Genomic DNA, 12,289 nt, shown 5'->3' on the forward strand with positions numbered 1-12,289 from the left:
CATTCTAATTAACCTGTAAATACATTTTTAAGATTCTAGTATTTGATGTGGAATGTTTCGAACAGCAAGAAAAGAGGCAAAAAACAGGTAAAAACTCTGGTCTGTTCTTTTCCATATTTCTTGACATTCAGTTCAGGTCCTCCAAGTGCTGGGAACAAACCTGCTGACAACAGACTGACAGGACAGTACCTGCTCCCAAACCCTGTAGTAGACATTAATAACATCCCAAGTTTTATTTTATTGTGACTATTTTCTGACTAGCCAAGCTTTCTTAAAATCAAACACTTTAAAATGTATTGACTTTATTACTTCTGGCATTACTCCTACCTGTTTTGGCATCTTTCCACTCTTCAGATAGAAAGGTTTTTGACTGGATAGTGTATTTAGAAATAGGGCTATGATTGTCTGTTCCACGACTCCAGGTAAGTGCTACAGAAGTGTCTCTGATTTCTTCTATTCTTATACCTCCGGGAGGGCCTGGAGGACCTGAGAAAAAAACCCCAAAAACAGTAGTTCAATTCACAAATTAAATATTATGAAAATGACAGGTCACTAACTTTCCTCCTTGTGTTTATGAGATACAAGGCTTTCAAGTCTCACTTTCTACTTAAGAAAAGATTGAAAGTGTATATATACTTTTCAGTACTCTACAGAGGGATTCAGAGGATAAATTGGTCTTGCATCTATCAACTACCAAATGAAACTTCCATGATACCTGCCTAAAGAGCAATTATTGAGATTTTCTTAAGTGAAAAAAATTATACTTTGAAACTGTTGCTGCTCTTTTTTCAAACAACAATAAACTCAGAGTCAGCAAAAATATACAAAATCTTCCTTCCTAAATTCCACCTAATGCTGACCTTATTGGTAGTCGACCTTTAATCTACACTCCTGCTTGTGCCATATTGGCCTTGACTGCAATTTATGTGGAAAATTTTGTAATTTCTCTATTGAAGAAAAATCATATCTTGAAAGACATTTCTATTGACCTCTTTCTTGGCCTCCTTCATATTATCCCAATGTGGTAAACCCATCATCACATTCAAACTTCCGACAGACTAATAAAATTTGAGTAAAACCAGACCTAGATAAGGTTTCTCTACAGTTCAACAAAAGCCTTCCCACAACAAGAATTTCAAAAATCCATGCCAAAATGTGGAATCAACTACACCCACTGAACTAAAAGCAGTCTTGCAAACTACATGGGTGAAATCAAACTACTCTGTCCACCAGAATAACCCCACAAAAACCACCACCAAGGAACAGAAGCACTAAGCTGTCAAAGGGAAAATATTTCTCACAAAATAGCCATTCCACATCTGCCCTTTCACTCTTGATCATCAAGAAAGACCTGTACAATAATTTCTAAATAGTATTTTCTTTTCCTTCAAAAGACAGATACTTGCAAGATAAATTTCAAAATTCAAAGCTCTAGCGAATATTGAAAGTAACAAACTAAATACAGAAGTCGGTTTGATGGCACATTACTATGCTTCCAACACCCAGCTAAATCATTACAGGTAGAAGCTGCTTGTCCTAAACTAGTTCACAGTCTCAACTCCATGCTTTTCAATTAAATACTATTTCTGCTCAAACCAACTACTTAAAATAGCTATGTTAAAATAACTGCAATTGCTCTCAATCCTTATTTGGCTCTAAGTTGGTTAGTTGTACTTCAAATCTGAAGAGATAGGCCTCGTTCCCAAAACCTGCCTGTTTAGGTTTTTATCACTAAACATAATAAATGGTGTTACATTTCTTCACCAAACTTCATCTGGTTTATTTCTGAATAATAATAACAGACAAAAACTGCTGAAGTGAACGCTTGCATTTTTTCTAATTTTTAATTTAAATTTTTCAAATTTATTTTTTTCTTCTATTTACTACTATTCCCACACCTCTGCTTTGTGTGGATAACATTTTTATTGTTGCTGTGCTGTGCCTTGTCCTCAAAAGAAAGGCTAAAATGTAGAGATCAGCTAGTGATTTTTTCAGACTAGAAAGCTAACAAGAGTGATGCAGGTACATACATATGTGAGTAGAAGAATCTTCATCTGTAAATGACACCACAATTCAGTAACCTGTGCTAAAAACCCTAAAACTTACAGTAATACTGTAACCCAAAGCTTAGTACCTACTTATAAACTTGGCCTATAGATATTTTCAGATCATTCTTTTCATATTGACTGTTCTGGTTTTGTTATTATGCTTCTGGTTTATGATACACAGTTATGTGGTATATATTAACTGTTGTGTAGAAACAGAGACAATGCATTAGAACTATTGAGAAGTATTTTCTGATTCCACATTCAGAGATAGTAATATGCCAACATGATTCAGGTAATTATCCAACAATGTGACTGAACAAGTCCCAGAACATATTAAAAACCCTAACAATAACAGGGTATACTTCTCTGCAGTATTTACAGAGAAACCACATAAACCCAAAACAAAAACAACTCAACAAGAAAGAATGCATTGAGATTTCTGCATCAGATCTAACCACACAGTGTGCCAAATGTATCTTCAGCTTGAGCTCTTTATTTTCTCCATAAATCTCAGCAAAAGGAATAAAATGAAATTAACTGAATCAAACAAATATACCACCATACGTTGTTGTTCCTCAGTTTCAATGAATTTATCTTTCTAACAAGTAAGCGTGCCCCTTCCTGACTCCAAAAGTATTCAAATGTAGACTGGCCCCTTAAAGAATATATATGTGATTGTTTAAAAAGAAATAAGCAGTATCACTCTACACAATCTCTCTGGGCTATGGGCCTATGACTGACAATCAAATTCCTGATTGTTTCTTCTCCTAAGAGCCAAAAACTGTTCCCATTTAGTATCCTTGGGAAAAATGTACATCAGATGACTACTGCATGGCTCATAACCAACTTCTATTAAAATTTAAATTGTGGCAAATGCAGTAATTAGTTGTCCTCGAACCTCCCTTTCAAGATAAGGAATAAATATCTCCCTGAACACGGAAACAGTCTCAGTCTTCTCGGAGGATGTATGAAGTAGAAGTTGTTGCCAAGAGCTGATTTTTAAGATGAGGATTGTTAGTCAATTCTCCACCTTGGTAATGTGCATACTTGCTAGCCCAGCTCTAAGGACTCACACAGGTAAGGCCTGAGAGACCCGTTCTTCTGCAAGACTGTTCACTTCAGAAGCCCTGAAGCTGGAAGTTATGAAAAGGTTCATGAGTTCCAAGATCCTTCTTTCCTTAGGAGACATCTCTTACAGCTTCTCATCTCAGTATCAAAGTTTCTGAAAATGGCACGTGTCAGGAAACACAAGGGCCAGCTGCTCCCTCAGGAAAGCTGAGCCAGGACCCATGAGTAACCCCAGGGCTGGCAGTTCCTTCAACAATGGGGCACAGTCCTGCAGGGTCTGAATATAGTGATCAGAGCTGGGTGCTGATATGGCAGTCCTAGGTACTGCAAGCAATGAATCAGGTGCGGCCAGGTGACAAACTACTGCATATATCCAAGCAGTCCATCCATGTAGGATGTAGGAGGTGTGCTACCTACGTCATAGGTCTGAAGCCCACCCAGGGGGCAGGGCCAGAGGCAGAACTGGAAGCGGGCATGTCTGTAACATAGCTCCAGTTGGGGCTGAAGGTCCAGGGCTGAGCTTAATGGGCTCCTGGGCCTATGGGCAGTTGCATGGGTGGGTGTCTTGGGTGAGGTGAAGCTGGTCAGGGTCATTAAGGCCTGTTGCACTCAGGAGGCTGACAGTCTTCAGTGTGCTAATGACATACGGAATTAGACTCTCTAACTCGAAAGTTATAAAGTAAGTATGTTTATTGCGCGCAGATGCACAGGGGATCGCTCCTCCACAAGCGTGCATGCCCAAAGTGACGAACCATCTCACATTTATACAATAAAACAAATGAATATTCAATTAACACCTATACATATTCGTCACCTAAACCCGCTTACTCTCGCTTCGTATGTTAATTAGCTTATCAGTCCTTTGCCTGGAATGTGGTGGTCTTGCAGGTTTGTAGGCGATTCATGTCCTTGTGACCATCTGATCTTCTCCAGCAAGAAGAATTAGCACTCCCTTCCTCTAGATAACATTGAAATGTCTCTCATCCTTTTCTCATCCTTTTTATAAATAGCCCCTTTGTTAGAGGAAGAAGGGTAGGTGTCTCCTCAAAGCTGTGACCAGACACCACACCCATGACCAGTCACCATACCCACATTCCTTGAGCAGACATATACAATCACAATCGATGTCCATTGTCCCTATTTCACACTATTTCTCCATATCACTAATATCACTAGCAATTCTGAACACAACTGCACTTTTAATACTCTAAGATCACATAGGACAATCCATATGAACTGTTACATTGTTTTGTGGACAGACAAAATATCTTCATGTGCCTGCATGAACAGCGACTATCCTTTACTGTTTCATTGATGAGACACTCTGGAACCTAGCTCTGTGTTTTCATACTTTGCTGTTGCCGTTTCCTACTAATTCAGTGAAACTATGTCACCTTTGTCATATCTCATCAGATATTTAACCTTGTCCCTGTAAGATGCTGAGTCTTCCACTGACAAAAATGGTAGTGAGAATTACTCAGCACTAAGCAGAACTGTGTTCAGTGTATTAAAACCCAAATGTTGAGCATAGAATTAATGCTAATATCTTCTACAATATAACCTCAGAGCAATGATTTTAATTATAATTACTGGGTTGGAAGGAGAATCAGAAGCTTGATAAGGCACATCATCTTCCTTTTGATTTTTAAAAGGAATTGCTGACATAATATTAAGGCACACGAGCAGACCCTTTTTCTTTTAATAAGTATTCTGCACTTTCACCACTTACGATATTTGCTTTGACATTTCATCTAAAACTGATGGTATTTCACTGGCAGTTAACACCCAGTGAAAATTAAATAGAGAAATATTCAAGTCTACAGCATTCTCAGATGACAGAAATTCAGAATCAAGGCACAAGCTATACTTCAGCTGCTATACAGCTCCATAGTATAACTGGAATGTGGGGCAAAACATGACAGCAATGTGGCTCCAAGTACAAGTTATGTCTGCTTTGAATTGTCAGCATTACAGAGCATTAGCACTTCAGAACATGTTATACCTGGAGGCACAAAACAGAGTAAAACGCCCGAAGGACATGAATTAACTCACATTACTGAAACCAGGAATTGCAACATATCCTGTAGGGTAACTACAGTCTGAGAAAGCACAGTGATTTGAGACTTAAGGGACATGAATCAGTTAACAACGGACTGGAAATCTTAACCCCACATGTCCTGGTTTCTGTCATTTGAAAACTAAGAATCTTTTTGGTGTAGGCCTAGTATTATACACAATAATTTAATCCGTAAAGCTTTGTGAGAAAACAGAAGTGGCTTCTTAAAAATTATATACAATGGATACATTGAAACAATACTTTAAATCTATTTTTAATAATGGGCACCAAATTAAATTGCCTAAAAATTACTTTAACAAGGCACATATCCATAATAAAACTATCTTTATTGCTTTTCAGGAAAACACACGTTCTGTTAGACTTCTAAATGTCTGCAATAGAATCAGTACCCTGAGTAGACTTCAAGGGCTTTGCATATTCATGCACTACAAATTTTAATTTCTGTCATTTCTTGATGAGAAATAACATACTCCAAACAATCAGAAACACTCCGTCTATGTGAAAACCAGCCACATTTCTGTTTTACCTGGAGAACCTTACCTCTTACCACAAGGTCAGCTGAAGCCGAGGAGTTGTCCACAATTGTCTGAGCGGTGCACATGTACCTCCCTGCATGCCGCAGCTGAACATTTTTAATGAGCAGCTCACCATTGGATTTAATCTGTCACAAAAATAGTACTCAGTAAAGCTGGTAAACACCCTTGTGCAGCTATGTGATACCTGTCTACACATCCCTCCCAACTGATACACGGTGGTTGCTATTTCCAAAAAGCAAGTGCTTACTTCAAGAACAGATCACCCTCGAAGATACATGTGATTTATATGACAGCTGTTGAAAGTGTCCTGTGCTTCCTGAGGAGCTGCTGCTCCTTACCAGACATGAAAAAACCAGATATCTTAGCAAATGTTCTTTTACAAGCAAACATCTCAATTTTATTTTTGAAGCCCATATCTGAACATTAAATTCCGTCAAATTTTTTTTCATAAACAGCAGTCAGATGATTTTTCTGCATGTTTTTTCTGATTTTTACTTGCTTTTTTATGCATGTTTCTATGATAACATGTCATGGAGTGCTACTAACAGAGCAAACTATCATTTGGCTCTTACTATGGCAGAGAGGCTACAATCACAGTCTAAACAAAGAAGTACCAAAGAGATAGTACAATGCAGCAACTGCAATGAAACAATCATGTTCAACAGGTGCCCCAGCACCTCGGAGGCAAGACCACACCTGTTCTGCGCTGCGGTGTTGGCAATGGACAGGACGATGACAGTAACCACAACCCCCATGGTGGGAGGCTGGGCTGCCAGGGCTCTGGGCCGGCTCTGAGACAGCGTGGCCCAGGGTGGCCCCTTGCTTTGGTGACCCGGGGTGGGGTGAACAGCCACAGCACCGCAGCGAGGCCTCAGCCATGGCCGACTCCTTGCTGCAGGAGCTGCTGTTGAGCTGAAAAGTCACCTTTCGGGCCCCACCAGTGCTGCAGCTCCTGCCCCCGCACAGCCCAGCCTGGGCAAGGGCCACGCTGGCACCGGCCTGATGAAGCAGCGAGCTCACCTCCCAGCCTGACCGCAGCCCGGCCTCCTCATGACTGACCTGCCCAGCCACCCCTGGGCCACCAGGCCTGCCCTGCTGGCCTCCCTCGGGCTCTGAGGGACATGGGGCTCTGGCCCCGCTGGCCTCTGCACTGCCGGCCACGCCATCGCCCCAGCCAGCTCCGGCTGCTCCCTGGCCAACGGCGGCAGGACCGCCAGGGAAGCAATGTGTCACTCAGCGAGGCTCACGTGCCGATCGCCATCGTCATGACAGACCCTAATCCTTCCTCAACACTCCTCACCAATGCTGGGCTATTTGGAAAATATATAGCTATGTTTTCAGCTGGCTATAAGGTTCACCGTGTGCCACTACCTGTGGTTGTACAGATAGGCAAACTGAATAAAGTATTTTTGTCCTACGACACTTCTGTGAACCCACTGGGTAACTAGATGTGCACCTGTAAAAAAGTAGAATAGAGACCACTGCATACACCACAGCTATTCTTAACGAAAAACACATTTTATGTTAAGACATTTCTATAAATGTTTAAAAATAACACACTTGAAATATTTTGCTTATCTATCTGCATTTTATTCCAGAAAAAGATTACTAGCTTAAATCACGTGTTAGTCTTAAAGGTATTTCAGAAAAAATCCCAAACATTCTTTCCACAATATATCCGATTGCTTTCGTGTAAGTCAAAATGTTACAAAAGATTAACAGATGGATTTATACCACCCTATACTGAAAGGGGCAACCTTCAGAATTTCTAAATCACTGGAGATTGTTCAAAAATACATTTTTTTAAGAAAACAAACACTCAGATACCTCACTGCAACCCTGAAACCTTCACAGGCAGGAACAAAAGGAATTCAGATGCAAAACGGTACGTAAAAAAGAAATTGCTAAATATTGAGGTGTAAGAACTAGTGCTATGATCATGGAAGGTTCTAGGAAACAACAAATACCTTCAATACGATCTCAGGTATTAGTGTCTCTGCATTTAGACATTCTGAAGAAATGAAATAAAGCTATGTCATTCAGATTATGATTCCAAATTGAAGAGGAGGGAGAAAAAAGCTAGGTTAAATCTTTTCCAAATGTTCTGAAACTAGAATGCTAGTTTAGAGTCTATATTTAGAGGAGATTAAAATAGCCAGATAAAACTGTTCTTTTCCTTTCCAAACTCCATAGAGGATTTTGGATACCAGCTTCAAATTCTGCGGGCATAAAATTTGAACCCAAACTGAAATCTGTTAACACCAGGTTTTTTGGTCCAACACAAGAACTCACATCTTTAAGAAATTACTGAGGTAAACTGGTGATTGGATAAAAGGAGAATCAAGCACACATGAAAGAAACTGCTTAATTCTGGCTAGCAACACTTGATTGTCTCATAGGGTCAGAGAGAAATGCCAGTTACACTGTACCTTTTTCATTTCTGAGTGACACAAATGCTGTTAGCAATGATTAAGCAGATTAGTTACATCAGCGAACAATCCAATAATCTCAATATATTTCTGATAATTTCTCTTCTAGCTAATATTAAACCATGTCCATATACATACATATATATATATATATATATTTGCCACACTTTTCACTCAAGACTAATATGACAGGGCTTTTAATTTGCCAAAGTGCATACAGAATATGGAGATGAGGTGAGTCCGGGACAGTGGCATTTCTGTGCAAGCGCCGCCCCTGCCCCCCCAGTTTATTTATGAGAACTCCCAGGAGGACTGCCTTCAAGAACAGCATCTTTTGAAAATCTCTAGGGATTACTGCATAAGTGAACAGTGTCTGGCTGCCTGCCTAACCACATGTAAGCCTTATTTGTCTACAGTGGGCTAAACAATGCTGTCAGTGGCTCTCATGAAGGAAAATCACTGGGAGTGTCAGTACTTCTGCGGGAGCAGAGAGAGCAGCCACCTGCTCTTCTGCCCTCCAAAAAATTACAACAAAGAAGCTGTCAAAGTTCAAACCCCTTGAGTCTTCAGTTCCTGTTCTTTTTCCATTTTGTTCTTATTGGTTTTGGTTTTAATAAAAGAGGCAAACAGTCCTCTGTTTGAGTGCTGTGTATAAACCTTTAGTTTATTAACAATAAATGTCATCCTAGAAAGAACCACACTGCCTGTGAATCTCTGCTCATTGCTTGCACTTTGATCTGCAAATAAACATAAGCAAAGGCTGAGCAAAGGAATAAGGTTTAGAAAAACTGCATAAACTTAAAATTCTCGTAATTGTACTATTTCTTCAATAACAAATTATTCCAAATTCTTACTAGTCTTAGTACACATTAACTCCTGTGTTAGCACTTTGATTTAAAATCTTCATTGTATTTCTTAATTATGTGCCCATATACTTGCTCTAATATTCATTTCCCTTAGGGGATCTTGGTCTTAAAATCTAAATGATGAAAAATGGATGGGAAAATGTAACATAATTTAAAAATCAACAACCCATTGATACGATATTGTATCTTGTTAGTTCAGAAGCTCTCCTGGAGCAAGGTTTTATGCAGTTGGTGATGAAGATTTCCATACCTCAAAAGCCTAAGTTCCTGGTGGTAAAAGAAGAGCTTACAAAGCAAATAAAGAGTAAGGGCATCAGCAAATTCTGTCCACAAATTAGATATGAATGCACTGTATTTTTTCATTCAAAAACCTCAGCTTGGCTAAGTTTAAAAATGCCTGCCTTCACTCAGAGAAAACTGAATCACAGACTGGAAATAGTGATAGCAGTACTCAGGGATGTTCCAAGGGTATCTGCGGTTCACCACTCAGTTATTTACTGAGTTTCAAGCAAAGACTTTCACTATATGAGCCCTATATTTATGCTTTAATAGCGACGTCAAAAATAGCATTGTATGACCTGTTCCTGAGATTCACTTTTCTCTTTTGACTATCACCTTCGCCAGTGCACTAAATTAGTGAAAGCCATCAGAACATGCCCCTGTGAGATCAAATACCATTTACAGGAATCTGGTCTTACGACTGAAAGCAGTGTCCACTTCTGTTGGGACCTCGGAGACAATAAAGGAACTTAAATTATTATGAAGCTAACAAGCCATTTTAAATAATAAAACTAAAGTGGCAGACATAGAAGAACTGGGTAAGCGGAGACAGTCTTCTTTTTTTTAATTCAGATTCAAAAATTAAGACCTCTGAGCTTCAGAGGTGTTTAATACACAGTAAGGGTAAGATAAGAGAATTGATAAGTAATGTGGAAGAGATGGGTTTCTTGGTGGTGAGATCAGCTTTCCCAAAGCTAGCAATAATTTGAAACATCTTTTTCTATTACCTGTGTCTAAAATTATTAACCTAAATGAGTTCACATGAATTGTTTTGTTCCTGCCAGTACAGGATCTGCTATGTGGTAGATACAAGCAGAACAGCTGTTGAAGAATGTTAATGTAAATGTGATCATAGTTGTTTTCCTGACATTAATATCAGAGATGACATGGGGACAACACGCCCAGTGCAGCCCTGTTGTCTCAATCTTATTCACAGGAGACCTTATCTCACTGTTTTATAAGCCATAGCTGGCATGAAAGTTACGAGTGAATAAAAAACAACAGAAGGATAATAATGACAGTCATTCCAACTAAAGAATCTCTTCCTTCAGTGAACTATATTTATATGTAAAGGAAGTACAGCGCTAATTCTACCCCTGAAATGTGGACTGGGAAATATTTCCAAAAAATATATTATTCTTCTCCATTTGGCATACTGCTGAGAATGCCTGAGGACACTGTGCTTTGTACCAGCATCCCTGTGGTAATATGCCCTGTTATTTCATTTCCAACAGCAGAAAAAGCCTAGGTACTTGTTTACTTATGGCTCACAACTTTACGGCTGATGATGGAAATCCACAATATACTGCAAACTCCATTTCTCTGAGTAGTGCTCACACCTGGCTTTCTCGACTTCTGCTACCTAACTAGGGTTTGCACATGGATTTTGGTAGTTTGTGAAGTCTCATAAGCACATAAAGTTACAGTCAACTGATTTTGCAGTCTATTTTTTTAATTCTACCACAGAAGTTGGCATATCTTGACCTTCTAAACAGAATAGCACTGTGGATTAATAATAGGTTCCCTCAAAGGCTTCTGTCAGACCTAACTGCTTGTTGGCTTCACACTCAGCACTGTCTTCTGCTTTCCTTCCCCTCCTTGCTCTTAACCACTGACTCCATCCATCTCATTCCATGCTTACTACGTTACTATTAGGCCCTTGCCTCTAAATTTTACTCCAAACCTAGCCAAAACATGTGACTTCCAACTCACTCATGCCTAAAGCATCTCCCTAAAGCATCAAGGCACTGAAAGTAATGTACTGAGACAGTGCCTTCAGACAGTCTTGGGGATCTTTCTCAAAAAAAACAAACCAGTACTTAGTGGATTTGGTTTGCCATGCGTTTCATGAACAATCATCTGATCCCTCAATATATTAAAAAAAACTGTACTGACTGAGCTCACTGCAACTCTGTCTCCCAGGTTTTGTTCCAATCCACACACAGCCTCTTCTTTCTTGTCAGTGTATAACTGAACGTTCCTACCTTGACTAACCCGATCTCCTTCTATGACAGGAAAGGCTGTGCATGTTGTCTACGTAGACTTTAGTAAAGCCTTTGACACCCTTTCTCAGAGCACTTTCCTGGAGAAACTAGCTGCTCATGACTTGGATGGGTGCAGTCTTCCCTGGGTAAAAACTGATTGGATCACTGGGCCCAAAGAATGGTGGTGAATGGAGTAAAATCCAGTTGGTGGCTGGTCATAAGTGATGTTCTCCGGGGCTCAATACTGGGGCTGGTTCTGTTTAATCTTTTTATCAATTATCCGGATGAGGGGGATTGAGTGCCCCCTCAGTAAGTTTGCAGATGACACTAAGTTGGGTGGGAGTATTGATCTGCTTGAGGGAAGGAAGACTCTACTGAGGGATGTGGACAGGCTGGACTGATGGGCTGAGGCCAGTTCTATGAGGTACAAGTCTAAGTGCCAGGTCCTGCATTCAGGTCACTAACACCCCATGCAACGCTACAAGCCTGGGAAAGAGTAGCTGGAAAGCTGCCTGGTGGAAAAGGACCTGGGGGTGCTGGCCGACAGCCAGCTGAATATGATCCAGCAGTGTGCCATGGTGGCCAAGGTGGCCAACAGCATCCTGGCCTGTATCCAAAACAGTGTGGCCAGCAGGACAGTGGAAGTGATCGACCCCCTGTACTCGGCACTGGTGAGGCCGCACCTTGAATACTGGGTTCAGTTTTGGGCCCCTCACTACAAGAAGGACATTGAGGTGCTGGAGCGTGTCCAGAGACGGGCAATGAGGCTGCTGAAGGGTCTGGAGCACAAGTCTTAGAAGCAGCTGAGGGAACTGGGGCTGTTTAGCCTGGAGAAAAGGAGGAGGCTCAGGGGAGACCTTACCACTCTCTACAACTGTCTGAAAGGATTTTTTTTCCCAAATGACACGTGATAGGACAAAAGGAAATGGCCTCAAGTTGCATCAAGGGAGGTTTAGCTCGGATATTAGGAAAAAAATCTTCACTGAAAGGGTTGTCAAAAC

General features: G+C 40.4%; 1 protein-coding gene across 1 annotated transcript in view; it reads right to left on the bottom strand.

Moving 5' to 3' along the window:
- Positions 1 to 12,289, bottom strand: part of CNTN1 (contactin 1) — a 244,415-nt gene that overhangs the window by 46,425 nt on the left and 185,701 nt on the right. The window contains exons 16-17 of the mRNA XM_037390093.1: positions 5,734 to 5,854; positions 328 to 486 (exon numbers count right to left, since the gene is read on the bottom strand). Of these exons, the coding sequence (XP_037245990.1) occupies positions 328 to 486; positions 5,734 to 5,854 (280 nt within the window). The remainder of the gene's footprint in view (positions 1 to 327; positions 487 to 5,733; positions 5,855 to 12,289) is intronic.

This window comes from Falco rusticolus, chromosome 5 (assembly GCF_015220075.1).
Source record: "Falco rusticolus isolate bFalRus1 chromosome 5, bFalRus1.pri, whole genome shotgun sequence".
Classification (NCBI taxonomy): domain Eukaryota; kingdom Metazoa; phylum Chordata; class Aves; order Falconiformes; family Falconidae; genus Falco; species Falco rusticolus.